Source organism: Ascidia mentula, chromosome 8 (genome assembly GCF_947561715.1).
Source record: "Ascidia mentula chromosome 8, kaAscMent1.1, whole genome shotgun sequence".
Taxonomy (NCBI): domain Eukaryota; kingdom Metazoa; phylum Chordata; class Ascidiacea; order Phlebobranchia; family Ascidiidae; genus Ascidia; species Ascidia mentula.
In genome coordinates, this window is record NC_138573.1 from 5,526,160 (window position 1) to 5,553,089 (window position 26,930).

The following is a 26,930-nucleotide window of genomic DNA, read 5'->3' on the forward strand; positions in this document are numbered from 1 at the left end:
GGTTAATGAAAACCTGAAACTTTAAATGTCCAACTCACATTTAACAGCATATAGCCTATCGTTGACTATAAAGTCAGCCTAAAATAAGACTGATTTGCTCATAACGTTTATGTATGGATAGGTTGCTACATTTAGGTTTTGCTCCATAAATCGTCATCTTATATCCCACACAAAGGAATCGAGTCATTTCGAACTCTGTACAAAATTCATAACTGCAAATGCAAAACCTCAGATGGTGTTTAAAAAGTGCAAAATCAACAAAGTATTGTTGCGTCATAATCAACACCAATTACATTGCACAAAGTGTATCATTACGTAAAGACTTGCCTATAAAATTTGCACGAGAAAAAAATGCAAAAAAGAATTTGTTTCTGCATATAAAGAGTTACGTATTCGCTACACGAGAACGTATCGATTAGATTTTGTTATTTTAAAGTTTTTGTTCGTACTTTAGTTTTGCATATAAACAAGATAAGTGCATGTCTTATGTGTAAGAAATAAAGAGTTTTTGCATCGTTTAAATACCAACAAAGTATTAATATAAATAATGAAAAGAAAATGATTAAAAAGCACAATTTTGTTACCATAACATACTAAATTTGAACGGATTAAATTACCTACAAAAACCCATGCCAAGTCTAATTAGTTGCAGTTTGTTATTCAGTCAATGTGAATTGACATCACAGCAACAAACGTACAAACTAAGTTATCATTTTAGCTGGGTTATATAAAGCTCTTCCCAATACGGCAATATACATTTAGGCCTGCGCACGCACGTCGTACGCAACATAATGCTATACATACTGCTCTAAAATAAGCGCAAAACCATGTAGTCTACAAAAAATGCACAGGGCTTAGCAAAATACAAAAATTTATATCAGAATTTCCTATCTACGAAAATCATTTCCAATTAAGCGGAATCAATCACACAATGTAGGAGTTCAAAGTTTCGCAAACCGCCACTTGGCACAAAGGGCAGTGGCGAAGATCCTTCGAGCAGTAGTTGCATGCTGACAAATGACCGCATGGAAGCAGAACTACACTTGCCGGAACGTCGTTACACACTTTGCAGTTTCTTTCGTGCCTCAAGCGCTGGAGCTTATCGAAAGCAGATTGAGAACTGCTGCTGGTCTGGGCAGAGGGACTTTGCGCATGCACTTGGAGGTTGGGAATTTTGTGTTGATTAGCGATGATGTATTCGACCAAGCTGGCGAAGTCAGGGTACGGAGAATCACATTCTTCGTATCTCCTGTTTGAACAAAAGTTTCTAACTGAGGCCTGACTTGCGATTAGTTGCATGATTTTCGTTTTGGAATATTCAAGCATTTCACGCAAACGATTCCATACAATTGACTATAATCGATGCATCGGCAGATTTTGTGTTAATTTCAGGCCCTAAATACAGGAGGTCCTGCTGCTATGTATACGTCCATCGTATTTAGTTTTAATGTTCAACAGTTTAGCACAACATGGCGGAACGCAATTTTTCACTGTAAGTATAAGTCGGGTAAAATAAGCAAGTATTTTCCTTCACCGTAGGACGGTACCTCAACAAGGCGAAACGAATTTCCCTCTCGCTGAAACCCATTACTTTGGCATCCTGGACATAAGGGGACCTCCGCATTTCTTCATCTGCTTTTTCCTCAAGTTTCCGCACGTTCTCTCGCGGATCAACAATCGTCGGCATGTTCAACCTCGCCTGAGACGAGCTGTTATGAAAACTGAACGCTATTAAAAATTCCCAGTACGACTGGCTGCCATCTTGCTGCAGAAGGTGATTTTTCGCAATGAATTCGCCTTAAACATGGGCGCTTGAATCGATAACCCTCATGATTTTGTCGGTGCCCATGCCATTTTATTTAACATATTTACTGTTCATACGCGTTCAAGTTCCCTTTTGCAAATATAAAATTGAATTAAAATTGCCCGAAACAAAAATGAAATTGATCTAATTGTTTACCTTCCGGACGATTGCACTTGCGGCAGGTTGAGCGATCTCGAAGCATTCACCGGAGTTGGTCGATTTATGTCTGGATATTGAGCGACAACGTTATGGACATACGCCGGCCCTTTCTTCTGCAACAGATACTCACAACTGTTTAAAAGCAAATGTCAATCCAAAGCACAACCCGACAGAGTATGTTACAAATAGAGATAAAATGTCCTACCTTGGAAACCACTTTGCGTGTTCAAACCACGGGTCGTCGTACCTGTCCCAATTCTGGAGACCTCCATTGCAATACCAACATTTAACACGATCTCTCTCACCTGCGTACAACGTATGTTTCTTCGTTCAGGAAAAAATGTATCGACGGCGGACGAGCGTATTTGTACTGTACTATAGTTAAACGTGTGCATTTACACCTACCAAGGTAGTATAACCCGGATTCGACCATTAGTTCCGGCGTCGAGTTGATGCGATGCGAAGGCCAGTTGCGGATGTTGTCTTGAAAAGTTCCCAGTCTGGCCCCAGGGTCCCGCATGTGCGGATTTATCGGTTCCAGGCAGGGAAACAACGATGTCGCATCGTCATTTCCCTCCTGTTGCTCAGGTGGGGTTTCCGGAGTCTCTTGTGTCATTTCCTCTCCGAAAACAGCAGGTGTAGAAACCTCGTCTGTTTGTCTGAACAAACCTGCCTCGGGTCCGGTTCGCGACTGGGGATTTCCTCCTCGTTCGCGTGTCCATTCTACTCCATTGCGCCCTGGTCAGCAAATTTGTTTGTGAATGAAACTTGTCTTGAGATATTGGACAAAGTTTATATATAACACCGCATGTTTCGACTTAGTGTACCGTTTCTCCTAATAGTTAAAGAAAACAAGACTTCAATTCAAGGGAAACGGTTTCGAGTGAGAAGAAAAAGAAAAACATTCACCCTAAAGCAACGCCAAATACAGAACAACAGTCATGCGTAACCAGGTAAGCTCCAGAAAGGCTTGAACTTTGAACATATTCTTCACGCTGCATGAAACCTTGTTTTATATGCTTGGTCATATACGATACGTTGAATCCAACCCATACATTTATTTACAACTATACGTACTTATAGGAACATTGTCTGCATCCATTCCATTGACTAATTCACAATCAGTTGAATGCCATCTCGAACTGGTGACGTCATCGCCAACCATCCAATTCTCGACGGTCCGCCCACATCTACACAGACAAATGTCAAAGCAAAGGTCGAGTGGTACGCCCTTCAAAACCTCAAACGTGGGATGCGTTCTTTAAACTTGCCAACGAATTAAAATTTTCACTATGTTTGGGTACATACGTCATTACCTTTATGTAAAAAGCACCATCTGTCTGCAGCTTATACAACTTTATGTAAACGTTGGACAGGTAACGTCCTGGCGAACAATGACCCTTGTCAAGCGAACATCGACCTTGGCCAGGCAAACATTGATCCATGTATAGTTCGGTTAGTCCACTTACCGAAAGCATTTGACCCGGTCCTTGTATCCAGTGTACACGAATCCATGTTCGGCCAGTGCGCACGGGTTTACAGGAACGCAATCAGGGAAACGAGCAAACGTTGTAATTCTGTAGACCTCTCGAAAAGAGTCTCCTGTAAATATAGATACACGTGTCTGAGCGAAGGTAGACGGAGCGTGGCGCTTTTCATTGTGTACACCTACTATTTATATTTAATACGCGATAGTTCGTCATAGTGATACGTCTGCTTTGGCAACATACCGAATAAAACAAAAGTAAATTGAAGAGGTCGTAATTGAGACAGGGGTCGTATTTAAATAAATAGCAAATTCCATCCTACTTTTTACTTGTCATAAAATCAGGTACTCATATCACCGTTACGAAGTTGTGACCAACATAGAAACGTAAATGATTAAAGTAAACAAAATAGTTAATTTAATAAAGTTTCTTACCAGGAGGAATGTAGAAACTTCGCTGTCCAGGTGGATCTCTTCCACTTTGAACAACGCGCCCGTCGATCTCAACTTTGGACATAGAATTTCAAACTGCTGTTCTCTGGTTAATTCCCGCGCCGTGCTCGGTCGTAAACTGAATGAGTAAGCTCGCTTCGGCACAGATGAATAAATACGAATACGTCATGTGACGTCTGGTCTGCGTGTAAATACGATAGTGAATAACCTGCGTTGTTAGCGAACAGCCCTGACATATTCACTAAAGCATATAAATGCGTAATTGTTTACTATTGTATACATATCACAGCTAAGCGTTGTCATAACAAAACGACACTGAAACTATATTAGGGATTGGAGTGATTTTTTCAACCACCTTTCGCATTGTAGGCACTTGACAAAATATACATTATATAAAAACCAATATAAAAAAAAAATAAAGAAGTAAACTGCAGCGAAATATTTTGACAATGGAGAAAAATATAAGCGTATCGTTGATGCGATACCTGGCAAGCAGCAATAAGTTATATTAGCACACAAAACAGTATTGTTAGTAAATTCGATTGCTGGAGGCTACGCGTATTCGTAGTCAACATAAACAAAACACTAAAAACCACGCTGTAACAGACGTAAAACTTGTGTTATATCTTCTTGCAAATTGCCTTCCAATGTTTTGTTTCCAACTATTTTAGTCGCACATAAACTCATCACTTGATTCGGTTGCTTTTCAGTGACGCAACTGATCACGTGGGAGTAGTATATAGGCGGTGAAACAACGCGTCTAAAAACGACAATCACATGTTACACTGTTGTCACTCCTGAATGCGTCACTGCCGTACTTAGTGGCACGTTATCCTTGTCAGTTCCATTCACAAATTTACAGCTTGATTGATGCCAACGTCTTGCCGTGGGGTCGTCAGTGGCAAACCAGTCCTGCACGCACTGGCCGCAGCTGCCAAGAAAAAGGAACATTTTAAGACTTCTTAAACTGTCTATGTGATTGGACATACCTGAAGCACTTGACTCGATCTTTATATCCCGTAAAATAAAAACCATTAGCTGCCAACCGACAAGGATCCTGCGCTGCGTTTGGGAATCGAAGAAAGGTCGAAATCCGGTAGGATTCGCGCTCACGGCTTCCTATTGCATCTCAATGATTTAACCCAGTATTGCATTGATTGCGTGAAGGTAATGCACTACCTGGGGTTATGTACCAGCTTCTTTGTCCTGGTGGATCCTGACCCATCGGCAACATTCTTCCATCGCAGACAACTTCAGAATTTTCGTCACCCATTTTGCGTAAAATATCTTAAATTTCAGATTGCAGCTATGTTGTCTGGTTGGCCACGTTTACCAAATGATGTGTTCGAAGGACACGTTGGTGTTTTATTGCAATCATTTGGTGGCGCAAATTGTCGCAATATTCGTTGCGTAAAGTTGTGCAAGCTGAAGAAATTTGAGAGAGTCTAGAAGAAAAAAGCGACTCGGAGAGAAATTAGAAAAAGTGTCCAGTTACGTCATTCATTTATCAAACCGGTGAGTCACAAAGCCCACACAGAGATCACATGTTTGCTTTTCTTTACATCGAACAAAAGCTATTCTTCTCGTGACACATCCAGAATTTGCTTAAAAAAGGTTTATTTGTTGATATTTTCCCCATGGTTATGAAGAAGGGAACGCAAATAGCACTTACGTGATGCTTTACGCTAATGTAACGAGCGACAGAACTATATATAAGCAACAGTTAAATCTGGAAAGTTACAACAACGCTGGATAGAGGGGAACGATCAGCTTACGAAGGCAAAACTAAGGATCATGACTACGCTCAGCATTGCGCTAAGTCGGCTACAAAGCAAAAGCGCTGCTGAAATGGCAGTTTCAAATCAAAACTACAACGATATACATTTCTCTTAGTCGGCGGAAAAATGAAGCGGTGATTTGATTTCCGTGTCCATGAAAATACAAAGGAGAATATGATGTTACGTCACAGCTCAGTTTTCGGTTTTGAAGACTCAGTGGCAACTTGCACTTCTTGGTCCGACGGTTTTCTTTCAAAAAGAAATCAGTGTTTACAACATTCTCGAGTAGGTGTATCCCATCGAGGCAGCTTACCTGGGATTAGTGTTCCACGAATCGATGTATTCCATTTCGGCTATAAGCTGGTGTAACTCTGGGCGTCCGTACATCAAGTTTCTGGAACTGTATGCGGCAAGAAGAAAGCTGCAACGAAACGAAACTTATCGAATCTGTTATGAAATGTTTGCGTTGAGTGTCATGGCTTGGCCAATCTCCCGAACTTCTAGTCAAACTCTCTGCTCCTAGCGGCGCTATACATACAAGTAAACCGAAACACACACAAGCAAGAGAATAATATTTAAATTCTGGGCGCTCGTACTGCAGGAAATTCCCATGTTCGAAATCTGTGGTAGTATATGAGTTGGAAGAATTGCGACTTCGTTTATTGTTTGTGCGACAGCAGAACTTCTCGTGGGCGGAATCTTTTTTTGTATTATAGCTCTGGCAGTGGTGAAAGCAAAGCTCTGCTCGGACAAACAATTGAGCAAGAGAGTTCTTCTTGATCCAATAGGTTTTGCCGATTTAACCGGAGACGTTATTATAGTTCGATGGTTCGTCAATTACTTTATTGTGTACACATATAAGCACAGCGCAGTATTTATTAATATTTGCACGAAATTCGTTTGAAAGTAGATCTCATCCGACACCGCGCATCTCACCTTCGGCGGAATACACCTATTTTCTTTAGCACGAATTTGGTCGATCTCTCGGCAAAACTTCTTTCAGTTTCGGTTTTTTTCCTTGTTCTTTCCATCTCCTGTCGCTGTAGTTCGTCGAACACGCTAAAAAATGACAAGCTAGCTCAGTTTAAGCTTATAAACCATTCCTCCTTGTTATATAGACTTCAGGGGCGAAACTAAGCGTGTCGTGGATTCGTGATCAAAACAAATTGTAACAATGGTTACGAACCTTTCAGATAAGGTGAAAAAGCCTTACAATAATTCCGTTATTTTTTACCCAAAGATGGGTTTCGAAAAACTGGAAATACTGTAAACTTGATTTTGGTTGAAACTTACATTTCATCGGACGTGTATTTTTCGCTTGATGGGGAAGCAGAGCTCCATGGTGTCGCTTAAAACGAAAATATTTTTTTTAACATCGAGATTAAAAAAAACAGCAAAACCCGGGAAATTACGATATTAGATTACTACAAAACATTTTAAAAGTGCAACGAACGTTCTATTACACTACACGAAATGTCTTTACGCAGTTTGCTGAGTAACAAAAATCAATAGATAACGCTCGGGCGCCATCAGGTGTGACAAGCATAGTGAACAAAAAAAGGCAAAAACTGACATACCCGGGCTTTCGACAGTGCTGATTTTCTTCCGCATATCTGTCACTCGATCGTTCAGTGTTTGAGCGGTCGTGTTCTCATACACGTAGAAGTAACAGGAAGGCGACTGTGACGTAGTACGCGCAGTGTGAAACTCGCCAGCGGGCAACTGCAGAACAACGATAACACAACAGAGATCGTAACGTGCACTACAGACTACGAAACGCACCGGCGTCATTTCGCCGGGCCCTAATTTCACGTCGGCGTGGTTTTCTCCGTCAAACGAGACCAACACTTCTCCTTGCAGGACTTCCAGACGTGCAATACCGAAATCCTCTTGTACGAAGTTGTTGAGGGACATACCTGAAAAAACTTAATAGTTCATTCGACATATCTATGGTGGGTGGAGACGATTTATTTTTCGTGACTCTTCGGGTAAATAAATGGTTCTGTTACTTGCCGCATTTGCAATTAATATTCGAATCTGCCATTGTGTCTGAAACTGTACAAAGCAAATTAAAGTACATAAAGAGACCATGGGATAAGCAACTAAACCAGATCAGATGTTGGGACTGACGATACATCATAACATATTTCAAAACAACAATGAAAACTGTGACCTGGAAAGTCGGCCACAAACACGGCGTCCATGGTGCGATTTCTGTATTCCAGCTTGAGTTCACGCAGTTTGCTTCTCCAGTTGCTCAGTTCAGACAAAACGGGCAAGACAAATTCTGACTTTTCAAACGGAGACCATTCATAGGTTGCCAGGTCAATGTTTGGGTCATAAACCCTACAAATAATTTACTCTTCTTTCACGAAGATAGGAGAATTTACACAATTAAATTTTTTGTAATCACCTTTGTTGAAACCGCCCATTTAACGACTTCCAGACATCGAAATAAATTTTAGGTTCATCTATTCCAAGGCCAATCAACCTCTCTTTAAGACATTGTGCATATTGAATTGCCATGTCTGGGTGCACGGACCACCTGTTCCTAGATGACCGCAAGAAAACCTAAACACAAGTGTTCGCATTTACACAAAAACTTTCTTTGGTTGATTATATTTTATCTAGTGGTACATTACCCCAGGCCTCAGATAGCCCTCTTTTCCGCTGCTGTCTTTGTATGTAATTTTTATATGCTGGTTGTGAAAAGAATGCACCATCATATCCCAGCTGTAGCCATAAAGTCCATCAGTCCACCCATTATATCCCTATGGTAAATTGTTGAACAAATGAACTTAAGTGGCAGATTCAAACACTGGCCGGTTAGGGTGTAAACTCACCTCGGTAATAAAATGCGAAAAAGGCAAGAAAAGTTGCTCTGATATATAACCCAACGTGAGGATAGTTACAAGATAGTGCTTCCACCTAAAGTAAAATACATTGTTTGAGAGGTTAAAATGATTGAACTCATCAAGATATTACTTCAATTTAGGTTTGCTGTTGGCAGGTTCATAAATGCAAGAAGGATTGGACTTTGACACATCAGTGTCAAACATGCTGCAACTGCATCGTTTTAACAGCTTCTTGAAAGAATCTCCATGACAAAACACAAACATAGTGGCTAGCATAGCAAACGGGAACATGCCTAATGAATAAAAAATCACTTTTAAACTGTCATCCTTAACACAAGTGAAAAGCAACACTTGCATAAACAACAACGAGTTTTCCATGCTGTATGAACAGGTTACGCTTACCAATTGTAAACAACTGAGAGTTCATAAGGTGAAAAGATGCACACATTAAGTAGCCAATCCAGCGAGTCTTGTCAAAAAACAGTATAAACCCAACTGATAAATCAAGAGTAAATCCACCAATATGCACAACATAGTAATCCATAGTAGCATCTGATAAAACCAGCCTGCATAACAACATCAGTGTTATAATATTACAGTCTACAAATGCCAATGTTTAATATATGTTTGTGACACACCTTAGAGGATCGAAAACCCAATGTTTAGACAAAGTTCCCATGGAATAACCAAGGAGCCAATCCGATTCAGTCTTTTTTATGCCAGCATAAAAGTAAACCAAAAATATCTGCAAAGACAAAAATCATTCAATACGAATAACTTTACATGATGCATTTTTTTGACTGACCTGAAATCTCAGAAGTGTGTAGTTCCATACAGGAACATGAGTGTTTCTTATTGACTTCCTGTACAAACCATCCACAGACCTACCTCACAATATGAAAGTCAAGTGATAACATGTCAATCAAGGTTACACACATGTTTCACCAGAAAAACATAACAAAGTGAGTTTTGGAAAAAAAAATCAGTGTAACAGGAGTTTAAACTTGAATTTATTCATGTAACAAAAGTTATTTTTAAAATAAGTACTTGAATTGTACATACAGGTATCTATGTCCATCTGTCAGTAAAAACAAGATACTGAGTAGACCATATAAATATGAATGATTGTTCCACACTGATTTATCGAGGAAAAACATGTACCAATAGATAAGTGCAAAGCAAAAACAACTCAAACGATACAGAAATCCAACAGCAATGCCAAAGGCACCTAAAACACAGCAAGTTGTGTAAGAAATAACGTTTTTGATTGAGTAAAGCTTTAAACTTACACAAAAACATTGTTGCATAAAGCACAGTCATATAGTCATACGGCAATGGTTTAAGAAATTGAAATAAAGGAAATCGGCACATGTCAGCCATTTCTTCTCCATATTTAAAATCAACATTAACCATTCCTCTCTCCTGGGGTATATCAATCATCATAAGAATTCCTGCAAATGCAAGTTGTTATTAGGCGACAAAAAAAACACAACACAATATTTTTGTCTTACCGTAGGCAATTCTTGTGTATGCCAGAATCGAGGCATCCCGTGGCTTATTCAGTAATGTAGACAGCCGTCTCCAGGAGCATAAATCTCTAGGATTAAAGCCAAGCAAGTCTTCCATTCTTCCTGGTAGTGTGGTACATCTAATCAAGCGCGTTGACTATGTTAATTTCTCTCATGATAACGCAAATGCCGCAAGACCTTTCGGGTTTTAGTGCTAGGGAAAACCCCTTTGGAAGTTCCAGATTCCGAAACATAGAAATGTTTACAATTTGAACTGTAGTCTTATCGTAGCCTTAATAAATTATCTGAGAAAAGTATCTTTAAGTTTATGCACCAATCTTATAATTTTTTTGGTTGATTTTTTCCTCCAACGTTTTGGATTTGTGAGTTAAATTCGTTTTTATGAAAGGGTGTCATGAAATACTGTCCTATTTTGAAAGAAAGGACGCGGTTTTATCAAATTTGTCCTAGAATAATTACAATTTGATATGTTTGCATATGTCAAGTATACCAGCGCAATCAATTTATGAATCACATCTAAGTATCGCTTGATAACGTATCGACTAAATATTTAAATTATTCATAAATAGACCATTCACAAACGAAATTATTTGATACGCATCACTTATCACAACCGCTTTGAAAAGTTACGTCACCAATGGAAAAGTATTGGACCATGACCTTTAGATGCTTGTGACACAAAGCTGATTTGTGTGCAGATCACTTTTTAATGCTTTAACTATTAACCTTAAATATACTCTTCTTCTAATAAATAAGCTAAATTTGTTCATTATTCACCATTATTTTTTATTTAAAATTTTCAAATAATATTTTTTTTTAACTGTTAATATATATGTCCACTGTTTAATAAACTCTGCTTAAAGTTTAAGTTGATTAAAAATGTGCACCTCAAAATGTCTCAAAACAACAAGGCATGTGATGTATTGTGGAACTTGTCATTATATTTGTTTAAATAGTTTCAAAAATATAATTTGGGTGCTCCAGTTAGCCTACATGTTTTATTTCAGTTCATCTTTAAGTGTTTACATCTTGGATGAAGCACCCCCAGGAAAATTTAATGTCACAAGTTTTTTTCTGAAATTAAGCTTAAAATGTGTTTTGTATTGTGGCACATTAGAACCAACTTAAATTATCATTTTAAACAGTTCATTTTATGTGTTTAGGTTTGGTTAGTAGCAATTTCTATTTTTCTGAAAAAAAAGCATCTCATATTTTCTTAAATGGCTTCATCAAACCAAGATGCAGGTGACAATGAGAAGGTTTGTGATCCATCTTGTTAACGTTTAAACCTTGTAAAAATGTAAAAAAATTTGATATGTTGGTGTGTCAATTCACAATATTATAAACTAATTTATTCCATAGAATGTGTTAGATTTGGTGATTCATAAAGCACTACAGTAAAGGCAATGGCTGCCTTTCATCATGGAAAAAAGAACAACATGTTACTTCATGTTAAAAAACAGTCATATTTAGCATGTAACTGAAGTAGGCCTACAATATTGCATCATCCACTGAAAGAGAAAACCCCTTCTGTTTTAGGCTTATTAGGCACATGTTTGGCTTGTAGACTGGGCGCAATTCAGAAGCGTAATGTTTACTGACGAGTGTGGAGTTCGCAAATGCAGAAATCGCCGGTGAATGGAGAACCGGCCTCGAAGGGTAAAAAAAACGCCCGTGTTTGCTTGTGGGGCGGCGTGTGCTTGCCTATGCAGCCAAGCTTAACGGGGTAATGTGGCGCAAAAAAGGGTCTTGGCTGGAGGGTACAAAAGTCAGTTTTTCGAACCGATGACTAGTTATAGGTTATAGCTTTCTCGTAATCGACGAGGTTAACTGGAAAATGCTAAAGTACGTCGACCTATTTGCAGCGATTCTTTGCAAACACAAGCGACGGCAAACAAACAAGTCGGCAGTCGTTCGCAATACGTAGTAACTGCACCTCATGGTTGAAAAAGCTTGCTAGCACGAATGTTCTTCTTGTAGCGGCGCGGTGACGTGGCGGCAGGCGAAAACGTCGCCGAACTGGTTTCGCAGTCTCTTGATAGAAAATGCTTGTGTAGTTTTGGCAAGAAGGCTAGACAGACTTGCTTCGCGCTACTGGCATCTACGTTAAAACGTAAAAAATAATTGTCTCGTGAATTTTGTTTAAGATTGGTTAAGATACTGTTTTGTAATTGCAAATTGTTTACCTCTGTGTTGGATTGATCACAAAAAGGTACGTGCAATTTTAAAATGGTTTTTGAATAGCTTGCGTTTTTTGTCCTATATTTCACATTTTGGAGGTACGGCTGTCAATGCGTAAGCCTTTTTTCAAGCTAAGCAATTGCCTTGTTGCAACTTGTGTTTGCAACTGGTTTGCGAAAAAAGGTCGTGACAGCATCCTTCCGATCTTTTTTGTAAACTCGTAGATGTACTACAGGCGTACAAGCAAGGTTTGTTGGAACACAACCGCAAATTTTGTTGACGACCTTTTTCGGGCATACTATTAGTTTGTTCTGCTGCTGAAAGATATAATCCGTGCCTCGCAACAGGCCTAGTTCCCACATAAGCTGCCGAACACTAGCAAAGTGTAGGTAGGCAATTTTCGTCAAAAGCGATTGTTCTCACAATAATCATTCCGGTTATTATTTCCTCTGTTAGCAGCGGCAAAAAGATACGTGGCATTTTTTGCATACCTAATATATCCACGATCTCCGTTTGCGTGGTCGTCTTTAAACAAGTGCAAAGGAATATGAATGTCTTCAAACATTAAATATTTGTGTTGAAGTAAATTGAAAGAAAGTAAAATATATATTTTGCTGTTTTGATTTAATTATGTAAAGGGGTTAGGATTTGTACAGGTAGCACCAGACAATTTGCAATGGAAAACAATAATTTAAACAAGCGCTTTAGTTTGATGGTAAGTTTGAGCTATCGCCACTGTGCTGTGCCTTTTAAATTGCACAGACATTTTTGATTTGAACTAATATACATTGTTATTTAGCACATATAACTTTGTTTTTTAGCCACCAATGTCATCCAACATCGTTTACCAACAGCACCATGTCTCCCGTGACAAGAGAGGACAGGTTATGGGCACAAGAGGAGGGTTTAGGGGTTGTACAATATGGTTTACAGGTATGTTTGTAAGTGTACAATACTGTTAAATGCATTTACATACCACTAGAACTTTATATGGTTTATTTTCATGTGGATTCCTATTGTTAATGACATAACTTCTTTGTTAAACAATTATGTTACAGTTACTTTGGGGAATTAAATAAAATTAAAATGAAGTAAACTGGATTTTCTTTGTCATTCAGGGCTCTCCGGTGCTGGAAAAACAACAGTTTCCATGAAATTAGAGGAATATCTTTGCTCAAAAGGTATACCGGCATACAGTTTGGATGGTGACAACATCAGGCATGGACTTAACAAGGTATGCAGTTGATTTTATATTTGCCCTATTTTCAATTTTGACACAAACAAAAACTTTAGGATCTTGGTTTTTCGCCAAAAGATCGTGAGGAAAACATCAGAAGAATAGGCGAAGTTGCCAAACTGTTTGCCGATGCTGGAGTTGTGTGTCTTGTATCCTTCATTTCACCATACAGAAAGGTATTTATCAAAACTGTCCACAAAACACTTACCAAGGATACATGTGCAAAAGGTTTGGTTTAACTTCAATGTATGTTAATGTGTAACAATTATTTCTTGATTGCATTTAAAAAAACTGCTGTGTTTGACTAATTGCCGATTAATTTGTACTTTTACATACATAACCATGCATACTATAACTATGCATGGTGCGTACTTACAACCATCCTTCTAAAACAACTGTTAAAAAGCAATTTGTAATTGCAAATAATTGCCCTCTTCTATTAGGGAAAGTAATTTAGTGCTATTTGGTACCACTTGTAGCCATATCTGCTCATAAATTTCTTCCCAAGTACCACAGTGAATCTGGCACTAAGCAATGAAACTGAGGCTATGATCAAACTTGTAATTGTTTGACCGTGGCCAACTAGGATCGTCTGAGCGCGAGGCGCGTTCATGGCAAGTCCAGCCTGCCCTTCGTCGAAGTGTTCGTGGACACACCACTGGGCGTGTGCGAGGAGCGTGACGTAAAAGGACTCTACAAGAAGGCGAGAAAGGGTCAAATCAAGGGTAAGACACGACCTAATTGCATGGCGGCTCTTGCATGTCTTGTGCTCACCAATGCATGATTAGTGTTCCAAATCTCCGTCCAATCTCATGTGTGCATCGTTACGATCCGTTAATACCTCCGGGTGTCCCCGCTGTGATAACCGCAATAGGGTTTCTGCAGGATCGCGATGGCGCCCGTGGCGTTCACCGGGATAGCAACCTGCCTTTCTTCGAGGTATACGTCGACACTCCGATCAGTGAGTGTGAGAGGCGGGACGTGAAAGGCCTGTACAAAAAGGCCCGCCAGGGTATCATAAAAGGTAGCTAACAACCTTCCTGCACGAATTGCCCGGGGGACCGTAAACGATATGTATTGTGGCAGAGTTGAAATTAAGTATATATTACTAGAGTTTTTATTATGTCGCATTGTTCATGACCTAATGCGAACAATTCACGAAACTTGGCTTCTTACCTTATCGTGTAACTAAATGATTAAGTAAGGATATGTTTTTTGCAACAACGGTATAAATTGCATGGTTACGTTGTCAGTGGTGTATGCTTAACCGTTTTTTTTTTGTTCAACTGCGAGTCTGTAGTTGCATGGCAAGTTGCCTTCGTCTTTTTTTGTGCCACAGAGCCTTATGTTTTTTTTAGATATGCACGTTTTGTTTATTTGTTGATTTTTCAATAAGCGCTTCTTTTCATTTTGTTTGTTTTATCATGGAGTACTTTCAGTGGTAGTACAACAAGTCCACAAAAATGGGATATCGGGCTAGAAACGAAACACCCCCACTGATCATTCAACTGTTAAAAAAACGCCTTGTCATGCTTACTGAAATTATACTTGTTGACTGTGGGTCAAGGTCATGTTACTAAATTTTTTTCGATAAATTCCTTCACGCAGGTTTTACCGGAATCGATTCGCCGTATGAACCGCCGGAGAATCCAGAGGTCGTGGTGAAAACCGCCCAACAGTCGGTCTCTGAATGTATGATGAAAGTGGCCGCGTCCCTCATGGAGCGGGTGAGACATAAAAAAATATCCACTGTTTTGTAAAAATGTTGTTTCTGCTTTTTTCGTATATTACGCCTCGAAGGTGCCACTAAAGTTTGTCAGCAGTTTTTTGTTTAACGTTTCCAAAGATCCCGTTTTGTTCAGTTTCAAAAAAACGTCAGGTACATTACCATTAGTGTAAGTTACCATAAAGCGCTATTGAAAATAACGCCGAAAATAGGTGAAAGGTTTTCTCTCTGCACCGAATATCAGAAATGTGTTCATGATTTCGTCATTCACTCTCGTCTCATTTCGACCTTGATTACAGAGCCGCTCTGAACAACCAGCAACACCGCTGTGTCATGCTTACCCGTTACCTTCTAATGTTTGCTCAAATAAAACGGGTACCGACAGTTTGCGAATAAACTGCAACGTTTGTCGACATGTAACGCACCGTTTTGTCGCTGTCATTGTGGTAAAACTTGGACACATGAACGTCAATTTTGTCACAGTATAATGATTAGGCAATTATGTATGCGCAGTGTCATGTCGTCGATTTTGTAATGGCCCTTTTTACTTCTTAGCTTTATTGCTATTTTCTGAGTCATTTAAGCACAGGTTTAAAATCACCACCCTTAATCCTTCGGATTAATTAGTTACAAGCATTACACGTGTTTGGAACCGACTTTTTCCTGTTCGACTGCACTGACCAACACTAACTACTAACTCTGTGCAAGGGTGCTGCGTAAATGGGTTAAGTCAAATATAGGCAGTGCTTGTGTCAACATGGCATGTGATGGGTATTGGAGAAAATTTACTGTTTTGATGTGCACATATTTCGCTCATATTGCAACAGACAATTTAACATTATGTTTTCTATTTACCTGACTACCCCAGTGTGAAGGTCGAACGATTACCAAACAACTTCCATGTTGTTATGAATAACAACACAATATCATTACGTAAGAATTGGCGTCCCTACACTACGATGCATTATCAATCATTTTAAAACTGCGTGATGACAAATGTTAGCACTTCACTGAAACGAGTCTTTACCCAACAAAATTGCAACGCCCGGATGCCCATCTGTTTGTGCCACAGCGAAATTATCAATTGCCTTATTTTCAGGACATCATCCCGTATGAGTCAGCAAAGGTGGTGCATGAGTTGTTTACTGCACCAGATAAGCTCGCAGCCACTCGAGCTCACGCCGAATCGCTTCCAGCTTTTGAGATGACCAAAGTAAGCTACTTTTACCAATCCGCTTTCGCACAAGTGTGTGGGCTGTAGTTACAGTTGCCCACTCTCAAGTAACTGATATATAAGTGCAAAAGTGACACAATTTTTTAACTTTCATGTGTTTTCTACATACAAATTTCAATAGAATATTTCTTCACAAATCCATCACTTTCAAGTTATTTTTATCTCAATGGAGTTTTAGAAATCAGTTAATTTTTAGTTTATGTGATCGCCATATAGCATTATAGTTCTGTTCAATGGAGTATTTGAAGCCTCCTGTTTGCTCCTATATATGGAACGACGCTAATGTAAACATTTCAACATATTTTACCAATGGACATTAAACACGTGTCGTGAGGCGTTTAACCTGGATATCGGGTCGTTAACTCCGATAAAATCCTGGATGGCTAAATATTAATCCAGGGTCTCCTGGCGCTTATGCATATATCTCTTCTTAACTACAGCTCGATCTGCAATGGTTACAAGTGCTCTCTGAGGGCTGGGCCACGCCCCTAACAGGTTTCATGCGCGAAAAAGAGTTCCTGCAGTGCCAACACTTCGGGTGCCTTCTAGACGGCGAGATTGTCAACCAATCAGTGCCGATCGTCCTCCCAATGCGCGATGAAGACAAGAAACGCCTTGAGGTCTGTATCCGGTCGTTACCGTTTTTGATTTGCTTGTATTTTTTTTGGTATGTATCTGATTGAAATTGACTAACGCCGCAACCCTACATGATTGAATCATCTCTTTTTTCAAGCAAAAGGAAACGAGGCTTTGGGCTAATTTACTGCGTCTATGATTTCTCATAGAGTTATTTTTGACATTTTAAACCCAACACATATGCGAGAGTCCGTAATAGGAACAACGGCTTATATGACTTTTGATGCTTTGCTCAGAAGCCTTGCACCACCAAGGAGGTTTTTCTGACGCAAACAAACAGCTGCAAAACTTTTCCGCTTTGCAAATATTTTTAACAAGCGATCCATTCTGTCTGTCTGTTTCCGTTTTCGGGCATACTGAAGGAAAACATGTTTCTGCTTTCATTGTGATGAATTTAACTTCGAACGGCTGCAACTATTTCCATATGCTGCATTCAGAACAAAAGCTTGCCCGACCAATTGATCGGTTTCCAAACATTTGAATTGGTGGAAATTTTTTATAATGCGTTTTGAGGATCAGCATTTAATGCAGCCCTTCAGTTTCACTTGTACATTTCTTTCAATTGATCTATTTTCTGTAATAGCGATCGCGATTGCAGTATTTATGCAGATCAGTTGTATACGTGTAGTTCTTGAATGTGGCGGGATGGGTGCGGGGCTCATTTTTGTGGGAGCGGTTGTTCAAAGAAATTTGTTGCTCAGAAAGCATCAGTGCCTCCCATTATTATAAATACCGGGAGTAGTTCATAACTTGCATGCTTTTCTCATTGCAGGGTGCCACCGAGTTTGCACTGACCTATGACGGTAAAACGAGAGCTATCGTTCGTAATCCGGAGTTCTTCGAGCATCACATAGAGGAGAGGTGTTCACGTCAGTGGGGAACATCCCACAAGGACCATCCCTACATCCGGGTGCGTTTTGAGCTTCAGACACATAATAGTGCAAAATCACAAAATGCGGGATATTATTGTTTCAAAGAAATTTATAGTCCGAAGTTTTCGTTTTGGCCTACTCTCAGATATTCACCATTCTCCTACTTTCATCCATTTATATAAAATAGTGTTTTTACTGTTCCGCGTGCGGCGTGAGTCAGGTTATTGGTCGATCGCTTCTGCAGCCATACATTACACGTTGACTGGCGTTCAGTTTGTTATGGCGAAAATCCGGTTTGGTTCAAAGTCGATTGAGAACCCTCGATACTAAACAACAACCACTTCCCCACGTGTATCGTTTGCACACAAAACTCGTGCTGCGGTCCCCGAGCCTATATCGTTCAATTACCGCGAGCCCATCTGGGTGTTTCAGGTTGTGTGCAAACCACATTTCCTTTTGCGGGTAAACAAAATGTATTAAACACCACCTCTCTCATCGAACGCACTCGCATCGAACGTGTGAGTTTTGTGTGGCAAGACAAACTACTATTTCGACGTGCTTGACCTATTGTGTTGCGAATCCAATCTTACCGACTTATGTTACGTAGATGGTGCTGGACAGTGGCAACTGGTTGTGTGGTTGCGACATCGAAGTATTAGAGCGAATCACGTGGGGCGACGGTCTGGACAAATACAGGTGAGTTTTGTGTTACAATTTGTCTTTTTATTTGCGAGTACGGTCCTAGTAAGTAAAATGGGTCTTCCACAAAGCGCAATATGCTGGCCAGATGCAACCACCTAGTTTTTTGTAATAGAAGGACATATTAGGCAACTTTTTCCACACATATGAGAGCGAATACTTACAACTTTTCTCATTGAAGTGTTGTTTTATTGTACCTTATTTACACTATTCAAAGAGGCATGTATGTTTAACAATCAATACAATCCTTTCCACAATGGGCCTTCTAGCTTTATAAACCGCCTTCTTCACACAGGTTGACTCCCATGGAGTTACGTGAGAAGTTCAAGGAAATGAATGCCGACGCTGTCTTTGCGTTTCAACTTCGCAACCCGGTGCACAATGGTCACGCTCTACTAATGCAAGACACCAGGCGTTCTCTCATCGAAAGAGGCTACAAGAATCCAGTGCTGTTGTTGCACCCTCTTGGTAAACCCCACACTCCCGCCTGCATTGTTTCTCCCTTTGTTACGTCACTTTAGTACACGCAGACAGTTTTTACATGAGCGCCACCGTGGAGATTTGTCAGTTACGCCCGTTTACGTCACGAGTCACGTGAATCGTGTTAATGCGCCAGAAGACTTGTCTTGGTCGACTAAGCCAAACGAAACGCTTGCGACATCGCTCGTTTCATCAGTCGGATTAATTCACTTGATATGCCGCTAAGTCAATAAGAGAAACTTACGTGTTACATTTCTAATTTCCTTATCAGTCGTAGATTGTTGCATGACTTTTTGTTAGTTGGCGTTATGTTAGTGATAACACACGTTGGATTTAGGTGGTTGGACAAAATCTGATGATGTTCCATTGGTTACTCGCATGAAGCAACACGCTGCGGTGTTGGACGAGGGTGTGCTTGACCCTGCATCAACCGTAGTGGCTATTTTCCCATCGCCTATGATGTACGCAGGACCAACAGAGGTAAAAATGATTTTATTATGGATGGTTGGTTGACAGTCAACCTTTGCAAAGGCTCTGGTTTGCAGTCCCATTATTGGTAATACAAGTTATATTGTATGGGTTGTAGACTGCCACAACATGGAATTATTCTTACCTAAATTTGACTATATATCCGTCTGTTTGTGCTCCATTATAGCGTGATATCCAATTTTAAAGTTATTGTTTATTTTGCGGTTTTGTACCTACATCTTACCTGTCTAAACCTTCGTAGAAGATGTATTTTTAACAACAAAATTAAATTTCCTTTCAGGTGCAGTGGCATGCCAAAGCTAGGATGGCAACCGGTGCAAACTTCTACATTGTGGGTCGTGATCCGGCCGGAATGCCACACCCCGATGGCAAAAGGGATCTTTACAACCATTCTCATGGACGAAAGGTGAAGAGAACCACTGAGTTTCACAAAAATATGAAGTGTTGAGGCTTTTAAGCCTTATGTTGTTTGTGGTCATAATGTTCACGTTAAGTTTATTGGTAGGTACTGACCATGGCTCCCGGTCTGAGTCAACTTGAAATTGTACCATTCCGTGTTGCTGCTTACAACAAGAAGTTAAAACGTATGGATTTCTACGACCAAGATCGGCATGATGATTTCGAATTCATTTCAGGCACAAGGTAAGAAAAATGACTGTTAATGTTGAATTGTCTAAAACGAATTTGCGTTTTTATATCTAACATGCATCAATTTATAGCTTGTAAAGTAGTGTTTAAAATATCCAACAATTTTGTCATTTGAAAACAGAAACAATGGTGTAGTTACATTATAATAACATTGCAGAATAGTGAAGAAAAGCCAGTTTTTGTCTGCCTTGGTATACAAATCTGAAATTGAAGTTATGTAATATATTTTCTTTCTTGGTTTAGAATGCGTCGCACAGCAAGAGAGGGGGATAACCTTCCAGAAGGTTTCATGGCTCCAGCAGCTTGGCAAGTCCTTGTAGATTATTATCAATCCCTCCCCAAAGCAACTTAAACCTACTGCCCTCATATCAGTGAAACAAAGTGGTTGTAAAGCGATTGCTGCCTTAGTTAATAATACAAGCTTAGGGATAAAGCTTTTAACTTGCATTCCACTTGGTTCACAACGCTTGTGGTACAGATGTATTAATGCAATTGATAAAAGGCTAAACATGATCAGATTTAAGTTTTTGACAATATTTGTGATCAACTGTACTTGGTGTTTTTGAAAACTTTACACTGACAAAATTTCCCTGCCATTTATTAAGGGATATATTTGACTTTGACTGTGCCTTTCTGTGTAGTGAATATGTAATAATTGTTTACAGATATACTGTTGTGCTTTTATTTTTTGCGTAATTGCATTTTAACTATATTTATCTAGCAAGCTATTGCGTGGCATATGCTAATTCATAGTATTCTGTGCATATTTAGAAAAGTAAAGATCGCCCCAATTATAAAATTGCATGTGAATTACAAAAATAGTTGGCGTAATAAAATGTACCCAATCTACAAAAAAAGGTGGTATTTAATAATTGCAGTTATCATGGTCAGGTGGCTTCAAGGCATGGTTTTTGGTAGGTGGGACCGTTCCCTTCACAGTTACTCTGTGTAATACTCGAAGGCCAGCTTCAGCAATGTTGGCAGAAATAGGCCCAGCCTGATGGCCAACTGCCAGGTTGTCAGAAATTATAAAATCTCCCTCTTCCCTCCATTTGTGAGAGTACACCAGTGCGTTGTCATCAATTGCAGTTTGAATTTCTTTGAGTAGTTTCCTTGTTTCCTGAAAAAAATACAAACATCGCAGAAACCTATCTGCAATAAGCAGAAACCTACTAGACTATACCTCGTGACTTGTTAATTGAACTTCATTGGGATCACTGCATTTGTCAAAATCACAAGCAAATGATGTAATCATTCCAAGATGCACACAAATAGTGGGTCTTCCTGTCAAAGGGTGTTTGTAAATCAGGGGATGGGCAAGATTTCCCCTTCTGTCACTAACCATGTACAGTCTCTCCCATTTGCTCCTAGCTTCTGGTGAAAGTCTTAGAAAAGCAAGAAACCAAATAGACACAGTAATTATAGTATTTTTTTCAATCTTACTTGGATATTATTTCTGTGAATGGTATGAACATGGTATCTCCACCCTGCTTAGGCACCTCAAACATGTGGTAAATGGAGTATGCATATGGGCATTGCCTGAACGTCCCGTCAATGTGCCACCCAGAAGTACCAACACCTGGACAACCTAAAGTAAAACGCTGGTAGTTGTGAATTGTTTTAACACATATCTCAATTTTTTCATTACTTTTTAATGAATGATACCAACACTAACCATGAAAACATCCTAAAACAACGGTAAGCCAATAAATTAAAAATCTAGAAAAATTTCAAACCTTTTTCGGGGTCATTAGAAACACAAAAAATATCAACACTGGGTGATGCCGGATGTTTAAAAAACGTTGTGTTATCGATTTCTCCAAACCATTTACTGATTTCAACTTGTTTCTCTCCACTGACCTTACCCTGCAGCAAAACTTGTTTTTATTGTTTTGCATTGTATGGTGGAACACCCATGATTGAAAAAATGGTTTTCCATCCTTCCATTTGTCAATGCAAATTACAAAACAATGTAATTTTACCCCTTTAAGTAAAGTAGGTCAACTGTAAACCAATAAGTAAACGTTCTTACCTGGTTACGAAAAACAACAATGCGGTGTTTTGTCACATCCTTTTTTATTTGCTGAATTACCGGTTGTTCGAGTGGTTTCATTAGATTAACACCAAATACCTCAATCCCGATAGGCAAAGGTTTACACTGGTAAAACTTGGCTGCCATATTCAAACAAGTTACAACTGTTGTTGTGCAACCGATCAATGTTCAGTTTTGTCGTTTTGACATTTCGCAAAGGCACTTATCGGTAAAATCCCTATTTTGATATACTGTTTTTAAGCGCGCCGCTGCAAATCGTTAGACCATTGTAAAGAGTTGTATACGAGCTAAATGCAACGAATTTTCCAATGTTTGGCGAAAACAAACCCTTTTGATGAACCAGTTTACGTTGACCCTTATGCTTTAATTAATTAAAAGGAAAACCTTTCGTGTTTCATACCTAAATTTGGAGGTTTCAAGCATTGTTCTTGTTGTAATAGGAGGAGAATCAATCTCTATCAGTATAGACAAAGACCTGGAGTTGCCACTTGCATGAATCACAACAGACACAAAGGGTGAAACCGAAAACGAAATCTTTTATTGTAAACTGAATGCCACTCTGAAACCAGGGCAATCGGACGCATGCTTTCTCTTGTGGGTGGGGAAACGGGCGGAGGCATGTTTTTTCAGCTGCGAGCAAAAAAAAGCTTTGCGCAACACAAATACAGGGTGGAGGTGACAGTGCTCGGTGAATGACCCGAGAATTGGCAAATCCTAGGAACATCACTGCCTGACAAACTTACAAGGCACAGAGTCAATTATTGACTGGTGGATTACATCACTTGCGCAGGGGAGTTAAAAAACTGTAACCCCAATAACGAAAACAATCAAACTCAACACCAAATCAACACATCTACAGGAAAACACAAGTTCTGTCTGACACACAAAGTGTTGTTGAAGTGTTACACAGCAACTGACTAATTCACATAGCTTCAAGTTCAGGAGGCATATTTGTATGGGCAGGTATTCATAACCAAGCCACACAACTGTGATTGCATAGCAGTCCGTTAAGACGCCAGACTTTATCGGGGCCACTGGACAATTTGGCTTTTAAACCAAACTGCATTGAAATAAAAGCCATTTCACCATTACGGTTCATAGTGGTTGTTTGTTGGGGGTGCAAGCAACAGCAGTCACACAAACAAAACCTGACCCAACATTAAACAAATAGAACACCAAGCAAAAGGGGAGGAAATTTGGCTTTACACATCACACATTGTGGACTACAGAAACACAACAAAGCAGGTCAGAGTCAAGCCAATTTCCAAATTGTCCAATTATGAGTATTCTTGGTGGTTTTGTTTTTGTTTTTTTTTCTTGTTTTACAAAGTGGAAAAGCTATTTCAAATTTCCATGTCGAACTGGTCTTCTTCCTTGTGAGAATCTGCATCAGAAAAGACAGATCTAATTTTCTTCTAAATACAAGAATCTATGTGATACGTAAAATAATGCAGACATATGAAACTTTGGTATCCAGAGGGTTAGTATCAGGGCAGGCAAAAGTTTCACACAACAAAACGCAATTACATGCTAATTTCAAATCATGCAGCAATTACAATGGAAGTATACATGCTTTGAAAGCTTGGCAATGCAAAAACAAATTTTGCACACTTGCATCACTACACTGCATACTTCGTGGAAACAAATGAAACATTGTCTTGTGTACTTTTATAGTGCCAGTGTTCCAAAACCTTACTACATTAGGTTGGAATTCTCATCAGTGAGCTCTCTTTTATTAGGGCGATTCTCATGGTGAAGTTGGCCATAAACTGGAGTTCCAGCTGATTCGACACAGTCTCTGTATTGCCCATTACCCTGTGAGTAACTCCATTGGTTGGACATGAACAACTTTTGCATTGGCTTGCAGAGGTTTTCAGGTACATTGTTGGTCATGTGTGTACCTCTGCCTCTGCCACGATATTGAGATGTGCCTCTGGTATGATTTGGTACATGGTGTGGTGCATTCAAAATTGTTTGTGATACCGCTTGTGAAATAACTTGGTTTAACTTAGTCTGGCGCCATGCATTTAACTGGCTGGTTGGGTAAGTTGAGTGGTTGGTTGGAACAGAAAGAGTTTGTGGAGACTGCCAGAAGCCATCGCCAGAACACTGGTTGTTGTTTGTGTCATAATACTGTGGCATATTCTGAAGGCAACTTGCACCTGGTGGCAAGGGCATTGTGTTAAGTACAGGACCTGGAACATTTCGGAAACTTTTCTCAACAATGGCACTGTTTTGCTGCATGAAGTTACGTTGCCTGTACTGCTGCAAGGGACCCTTTGCCATAGGAAAGGCATCAAATCCAGCTGCAAGTGGAGAGACAATTGGAGGTGGTGGAAGTGGTGGTGGCGATCGCAGATGCCAAAACTGACCTGAATACTAACTTGTTTCACAATCACCGCAAAAAAGCACAAGGAAGGCCATGCAATTATTTGTAATTATTATTTAAGGTATACAAAGTAGTATGCATGCAAAGAAAACGCGAGACAGAAAATCATTAAATGGAATTAGCTGTTGCCAGAAATTAGCTATGTCACACTTGTAAATGCTGTGTGATGCAATAAACTGCATACACACTTGTTATCATTCACGTGCATGGCAAATCATAATCAACATGCATAAACTACCAGACACCCTACGTATATTTAATAGCTTAATTGGGCCTTACATTAGGCCTATTTGACAACAACTGAAAGCTTCTAATTTGCTGCAATACTACATTATTCACAAAAAAGAACATTTACATTTAAAACTGTTGTTACACGTTCAATGGGTTAGGGTTTATGTCCGTAACGATAATATTGTGTTAACACTGATATTTACCTCCGTTTTCTTTGGGGATCTCTTTCTCTTCTTCAATTTTAGTTATCAGCTTAGACGGAGATTTATCAGGACTTGTTACCCCAGGAATATCAGGCAAATTGCTTGGTGGTGTGTTAGACAATGGTGAAGCCCGACACTTGAGTAAAAATGACCGCTCATATATGATTCGAGTTCCTAACATAGACATAAATTAGAAAGTAGTTTGGTACATTAGAAAGTAGTTACAATATTATATCACCTCCTGGAGTAGTTGAAAACAGAGTTCCTCCAGGAGTTGTTCCATAGTCATGTGGTAGTTCTGACATATGGTCAAGCTACATACAAACATATATATTCAAGATCAGTCTTTCTTTGTATTGTTTTTGTTAGCTAGTAGTAAACTACCTTAATGCGACGTATGGGAATTCCTTGAGGTACTGCTCCGGTACTCATTTTGATACAGTGCAATGTGTGTTTGGCTAATATGTTTGTATCTGGAACTGTAAACAAAACTTTAAATCATCATTGGGATTTCACATCATCATAGATATTGACAATTTGCTGTGTTTTGTACTTTAGCTTCATTTCATGTACACAATGCGCGGCCAACACACTAAAACCACTGGTATCGTTGGTGTGTCCAAGAAGAAGTAAACATTTGTCTACCAAGCCCCAAAATTTGTTATTTAAATTTGTTTGTACTCTTGTGTGTAAAAAAATGCTTGGAATGAAGGTTTTTATTTCATAACCTAAATCAACGCACTTTATGTTTTTTATGTTTTTAAAACTAAATCAAACTGTGTTCAGGCCCTGATAAAGCATGGTTGAATGGCAGGCAAAACAGCAGTGAACAAAAAGAAACGTTTATATGTACCAGAAATAAATTAATTGAAATATCTTCTGGACTATATCATAATAACTTTGGCATTTTAAATTTTATCTAAAATGACTTAAAACATGAAAAACACTTTTCTTTAATTCTAAATCAGTTAATAATCCTTTCCAAGTAAGTCCTTGTTAACATGACAGTTACATAGAGGACAGTGGGGTGGTGCTGCTTTGCTGGTACATATCAGAATAAATCGGGCGTTATATCCCGTAACTCAAAATGGCTACGGAACAAAAGCATTTTCGGGAGCTTTGGGTGGTGCAATAGGTTTATTGCGTGATCTGATAATGTCACTTGACATGACACCAAAATCCTGCATAACTTTTTGTTGTCAATGTTTAAATTCTCATACTTCCAGTCAATTTAACAATGCTATAATGTACCACTGCATGGTATTAATAATGAGTTCCGTTTTGACAAAAACCGTCAACTTCTCCCTTTGCTGACTGACCTACTTACTTAGTTCTTCCGACTGAATGACGCAACGGCACAGCAATTGTTGCATTAAATATCCACGATCTGACCGCGCGTTACTGCGAACTAGTCGTAAAACGCGACTATAAGCACATTTCGCTACATTGCGCAGGGTTAAACAAGTTCAAGCGTCTTGTGGTGCAACCCTCGACACCAAGTAATACAATCATGGCGCAACTTGCAGCAATTTTATTTACCTGTCGTTTCGCTTCACTTGCTAGAAGGACTGATGACCACGTGATTTTTAAATGACAAATCACAAACCAACAAAATTGGAAAAAATAATATTTACGTTTATGGTACTTGATGATTTATTTTTTATGTTCGATAATAAATATTTAGTTAAAAAAAAAATCGGCCAGCCGCGGCCTACCACAATCTGTGACCGCAGCGGGCAATTGTCAACATCGTTTAAGGAGCTTTACCCCTACGTCAAGAAGATACCG

General features: G+C 39.3%; 6 protein-coding genes across 8 annotated transcripts; 1 reads left to right on the top strand and 5 right to left on the bottom strand.

Annotated features, from left to right (window-relative positions):
• Positions 1 to 178: 178 nt before the first annotated feature.
• On the bottom strand, positions 179 to 4,604 carry LOC145910522 (baculoviral IAP repeat-containing protein 7-like). Its single transcript, XM_082997673.1, has 8 exons — positions 3,885 to 4,604; positions 3,433 to 3,565; positions 3,041 to 3,153; positions 2,369 to 2,701; positions 2,169 to 2,268; positions 1,961 to 2,095; positions 1,548 to 1,709; positions 179 to 1,249 (listed from the first exon to the last, which is right to left on the bottom strand). Exons 1-8 carry the CDS (start codon positions 3,964 to 3,966, stop codon positions 925 to 927), a joined length of 1,383 nt encoding a protein of 460 aa, XP_082853799.1. The 5' UTR covers positions 3,967 to 4,604; the 3' UTR covers positions 179 to 924.
• Positions 3,940 to 5,206, bottom strand: LOC145910523 (death-associated inhibitor of apoptosis 1-like). Of its 2 annotated transcripts, none has more exons than XM_082997675.1 (4): positions 5,082 to 5,206; positions 4,892 to 5,021; positions 4,721 to 4,833; positions 3,940 to 4,078 (listed from the first exon to the last, which is right to left on the bottom strand). In XM_082997675.1, the coding sequence occupies exons 1-4, from the start codon at positions 5,173 to 5,175 to the stop codon at positions 4,068 to 4,070; spliced, it is 348 nt and encodes a 115-aa protein (XP_082853801.1). In that variant the 5' UTR covers positions 5,176 to 5,206; the 3' UTR covers positions 3,940 to 4,067. The 2 variants fall into 2 exon arrangements, with proteins under 2 accessions (XP_082853801.1, XP_082853800.1); XM_082997674.1 differs by lacking the exon at positions 3,940 to 4,078 and adding an exon at positions 4,532 to 4,662.
• Positions 5,207 to 5,270: 64 nt separating this feature from the next.
• Positions 5,271 to 10,236, bottom strand: LOC145912449 (vitamin K-dependent gamma-carboxylase-like). The gene is made up of 17 exons (XM_082999912.1): positions 10,047 to 10,236; positions 9,825 to 9,986; positions 9,598 to 9,763; positions 9,341 to 9,419; positions 9,174 to 9,280; positions 8,938 to 9,101; positions 8,666 to 8,828; positions 8,524 to 8,608; positions 8,323 to 8,451; positions 8,094 to 8,251; positions 7,854 to 8,026; positions 7,463 to 7,596; positions 7,258 to 7,402; positions 6,974 to 7,028; positions 6,617 to 6,739; positions 5,994 to 6,101; positions 5,271 to 5,929 (listed from the first exon to the last, which is right to left on the bottom strand). Exons 1-17 carry the CDS (start codon positions 10,159 to 10,161, stop codon positions 5,866 to 5,868), a joined length of 2,130 nt encoding a protein of 709 aa, XP_082856038.1. The 5' UTR covers positions 10,162 to 10,236; the 3' UTR covers positions 5,271 to 5,865.
• A 989-nt stretch (positions 10,237 to 11,225) lies between these two features.
• LOC145912450 (bifunctional 3'-phosphoadenosine 5'-phosphosulfate synthase 1-like) lies at positions 11,226 to 21,087 on the top strand. 2 transcript variants are annotated; one of them, XM_082999913.1, is made up of 15 exons: positions 11,226 to 11,323; positions 13,067 to 13,178; positions 13,364 to 13,479; positions 13,539 to 13,658; positions 14,069 to 14,207; positions 15,091 to 15,209; positions 16,308 to 16,421; positions 16,883 to 17,062; positions 17,851 to 17,988; positions 18,558 to 18,646; positions 18,945 to 19,117; positions 19,467 to 19,609; positions 19,899 to 20,024; positions 20,124 to 20,260; positions 20,510 to 21,087. In XM_082999913.1, exons 1-15 carry the CDS (start codon positions 11,285 to 11,287, stop codon positions 20,616 to 20,618), a joined length of 1,854 nt encoding a protein of 617 aa, XP_082856039.1. In that variant the 5' UTR covers positions 11,226 to 11,284; the 3' UTR covers positions 20,619 to 21,087. The 2 variants fall into 2 exon arrangements, with proteins under 2 accessions (XP_082856039.1, XP_082856040.1); XM_082999914.1 differs by lacking the exon at positions 11,226 to 11,323 and adding an exon at positions 12,137 to 12,276 and having other exon boundaries at positions 20,510 to 21,086.
• A 29-nt stretch (positions 21,088 to 21,116) lies between these two features.
• Positions 21,117 to 22,545, bottom strand: LOC145912451 (alpha-ketoglutarate-dependent taurine dioxygenase-like). The gene is made up of 5 exons (XM_082999915.1): positions 22,299 to 22,545; positions 22,003 to 22,132; positions 21,710 to 21,854; positions 21,450 to 21,651; positions 21,117 to 21,386 (listed from the first exon to the last, which is right to left on the bottom strand). Exons 1-5 carry the CDS (start codon positions 22,443 to 22,445, stop codon positions 21,132 to 21,134), a joined length of 879 nt encoding a protein of 292 aa, XP_082856041.1. The 5' UTR covers positions 22,446 to 22,545; the 3' UTR covers positions 21,117 to 21,131.
• A 1,171-nt stretch (positions 22,546 to 23,716) lies between these two features.
• On the bottom strand, positions 23,717 to 25,664 carry LOC145911280 (uncharacterized). The gene is made up of 4 exons (XM_082998569.1): positions 25,527 to 25,664; positions 25,381 to 25,456; positions 25,143 to 25,316; positions 23,717 to 24,691 (listed from the first exon to the last, which is right to left on the bottom strand). The coding sequence occupies exons 1-4, from the start codon at positions 25,572 to 25,574 to the stop codon at positions 24,015 to 24,017; spliced, it is 975 nt and encodes a 324-aa protein (XP_082854695.1). The 5' UTR covers positions 25,575 to 25,664; the 3' UTR covers positions 23,717 to 24,014.
• Positions 25,665 to 26,930: the final 1,266 nt, after the last annotated feature.